The sequence below is a fragment of the Pterocles gutturalis genome, unplaced genomic scaffold (assembly GCF_000699245.1).
Source record: "Pterocles gutturalis isolate BGI_N339 unplaced genomic scaffold, ASM69924v1 scaffold51564, whole genome shotgun sequence".
Taxonomy (NCBI): Eukaryota; Metazoa; Chordata; class Aves; order Pterocliformes; family Pteroclidae; genus Pterocles; species Pterocles gutturalis.
The window spans coordinates 1-3,186 of record NW_010137702.1 but is presented as its reverse complement, the minus strand read 5'-3'; the positions used below and the strand labels follow the sequence as shown (position 1 = coordinate 3,186).

The 3,186-nt window shown below is 35.3% G+C and overlaps 1 protein-coding gene across 1 annotated transcript in view; it reads left to right on the top strand.

Moving 5' to 3' along the window:
- The window catches only part of EIF3E (eukaryotic translation initiation factor 3, subunit E), a gene marked incomplete at its 3' end in the record, with an annotated part of 14,215 nt that extends 11,256 nt beyond the window's left edge, over positions 1 to 2,959 (top strand). The window contains exons 8-10 of the mRNA XM_010082676.1: positions 180 to 306; positions 1,780 to 1,881; positions 2,850 to 2,959. Of these exons, the coding sequence (XP_010080978.1) occupies positions 180 to 306; positions 1,780 to 1,881; positions 2,850 to 2,959 (339 nt within the window). The remainder of the gene's footprint in view (positions 1 to 179; positions 307 to 1,779; positions 1,882 to 2,849) is intronic.
- Positions 2,960 to 3,186: the final 227 nt, after the last annotated feature.

Sequence of the window (3,186 nt, the reverse complement as noted above, 5' to 3'; positions counted from 1 at the left end):
CCTCCTGTCCCACAAAGATGATCACAAGATTAACAAAAATAAATCATCCTTCTATATTTGAATCATTCTTAAGTTCTGGTGTTGTATTGTATTGCATTAAAGGTGCATAAGCTATTTATCATTAATACTGTTTTGATGCAAAATTGCATTACCTGAGCTTTAGCTGTATTTTTTTCTAGGTATCTCAATGCAATTCAGACAATGTGTCCACATATCCTCAGATATCTGACTACCGCAGTCATAACAAATAAGGACGTTCGAAAACGTCGACAAGTGCTGAAAGATCTAGTCAAGGTTATTCAACAGGTAAGGACTGAAATATTGGATATTTTGTGTCCTTTTTTTACTGAGATTTCAGAATACCTTTCTCTAATAATACGCCTGGTTAATATGCCTACTTAAAAATTTTGGTGCTCACTTTCTCCCCTGGAACTAATTTTTCACTGAAGTAAAATGCATGTCAGTGGGAGGACAGAAATTTTTTTTCCTCCTTTTATGTAAACAAGCAATGAGCAAAATAGAATATGCTCTCAATTTTGCTTTTTCTATGTGATTAAATGCAGAAAATTAAGCGAGATAATGTGAATTTACTTTGGAGCCGATTCTTTTTCAGCCATCTCTAGAAGGAATTGTTTTATGAATAAGGGACCTTGTTTGTATTTCAGAACCACTGAACTGTGCATTGTTTTGGGTTTGTGTGTGTTTTCTTAAATGCTTCTATTACAGTTGTATGAGGATGTAGACATGGACAAGAGCAGTGAAAGAATTGTGCTTGATAGCAGTCAAGGGAGTTATGGCAAAGAGTTTTGTCTGAAATCAGCATGCAGCTTGTATACAAGCTGTCATGCTTCAAAGACTTTGATAACAACCAATTGTGAATAGCAAATGGTGATATATCCATGACAGTGGATTTATTCCAGGCTAGCAATCAATTCTATGCACTTCAAGCAGAGCACGATCAATGCAGTGATCACATTTCAAGCATTTCTTGATCTGTTTTTAAGCATTAGTGCTCACAAAAGTAGCATAAGAAGCTACAAACTAGTTGAAGTGTTGACTCATCTTTCATCTTGGGCTAAAATGTGTTTTAGCATTGAACTTCTAATGTAATATAAACTTCTTTTAGTAATTCCCTTAATCTGCTGAATTTATTATATGCTAAAGCAGATACTGACAGCTATTGAGTTAAGCTGTCTAAAATATGCATTAGACACCCATCAGAGGATGTTTAATTACCTCTTAATTTACACAGATGCTTATACACCTGGTGTTGTTCCTGCCTTGTAGTTGAGAAAGTCAAGTAATTTCCTGTAATGCTGAAGGAAATTCCAGTATTTTGTATCCAGAGGGTGGCATTGTTAATGTTAGCTATGTTGTCCGTGTAGATTGAGCGATCATTCCATTTGAAGTATGAAGGATTTGGTGTTGGACTAGTCTTCAAAATCATGATTTAGGAAGACTATCTGTTCTACCATATTTTAAGAAATTTGGAGGTGTGGTACAGAACCAGCCCTAGTCTAGGCATTTTTCTGCCTCAGATTCCAGCACTAAACACTGAAAATGTAACTATGCTTCTGCTTGTTTAACCAGACTATTGGGGAATTTTAAAAAAGTGTATTTATACAGCTTTTATGAGAGGAATTGAGAAGTTTAACTAAATTTTTTAAGGTGATGTATGGACTTGTTTCTAGTATTAAATTTTGTCTGAAAAATATACAGAATACTTGAGTGACCTTGTGGCCTTAATTTCTAATGTTGTTCCTGGTTTTTTTTTGACAGGAATCCTACACATACAGGGACCCTATCACAGAGTTTGTGGAATGCTTGTACGTTAATTTCGATTTCGATGGTGCACAGAAGAAGCTGAGAGAGTGTGAAACAGTAAGGTTTATAATATGTATAAGACTTTTCTTCCTTATAGTAAAGATCTCTAAAATTCACAGTGACCAGCTAATTTGTTTGAAGTAGTGTTTGATTCCATTGCTAATGTTTATTGATGAGCTTTAATTCACAGGTTTGTGGGGTTTGGGTTTTTTTCTGACAATTAATTTTGTAACACTTAAAATGAGACTTACTGGTAAGGATATAGCTTTAAAATTATATTTAAGCAGTTCTAGAACAAGAAGTGAATAAGTGATCATACATTTGGCTGAGTTTCAGCTTTTCCATTTGTGTTTGAGAAGTGCATCCTGGAATTGTAGTGGTGAAAAGTAATGTGAAATAACATTAGGATAGCTAAATATATCTTCTTGGAAAATTCTTAAACTACTGTGAGCAGTTGAAGATACCTAACACTTGGGCATGACTAGTGTAAAATCACTATTTCTAGTAGCTGAAGACTAGTACCAATTCTTAGCCTCTTTTTTGGCTTTCACTTCATTAGTGTTAGTCTCACCTGATTGGGTAAATCAGAAGGCTTGCAGTCATCTTCACTGCATAGGGCTGGTGGTTGTGTAATCTGAACGTTATAGGCCTATGCTAAGCAAGCTGTTTTGCATGATAAGGAGAATGCTGATCAAATTGCAAACTGAAAGAAGAATCCTACGATATGAAGGGGGAGTTAAATTGTATGTGTTGGAGAGACCTTCAGTAGAATTGTGATGGCAGTAGACCTTGTTCTCTTCTTGAGTCAGACCTCAGTGATCATGTTAGCATGTGATACTTAACTTAGCAAGCTGCAGAACAGTGAAAATTTCTGCTAAATCTGTACCTTTTTCTACACATCTTGGAATATACCAAGAACTGCTTTTAGAGGAACTGTTCACTGATCTTGCTTATTGATGGTGTCTACTAGTGAATTACTACTTCTGTGTTTGTTCTCAGTGTTCCTTTTCTCCTTATGCTTGCAGGTGCTTGTGAATGACTTCTTCTTAGTGGCATGCCTTGAGGACTTCATTGAGAATGCCCGTCTCTTTATATTTGAGACATTTTGTCGCATCCATCAATGTATCAGCATTGGGTAAGATAACTTCTTAAAATGGCAGTTCAGAAAAATCAGTCATGGATGACAGTTTGACAAACAGTGTGAACTTTAGTAGTAAAATATTCAGTCATCAGTTAAAATCATTAACTAAAATCTGATTGTCTCTAGTTTTGTAGCTCTAATGTGATACACTTAAATTACAACAATCATATTTTAAAATTCTTGTGGTTAACTTTAAACCAGCCTCTCTCTACCACCCCTAG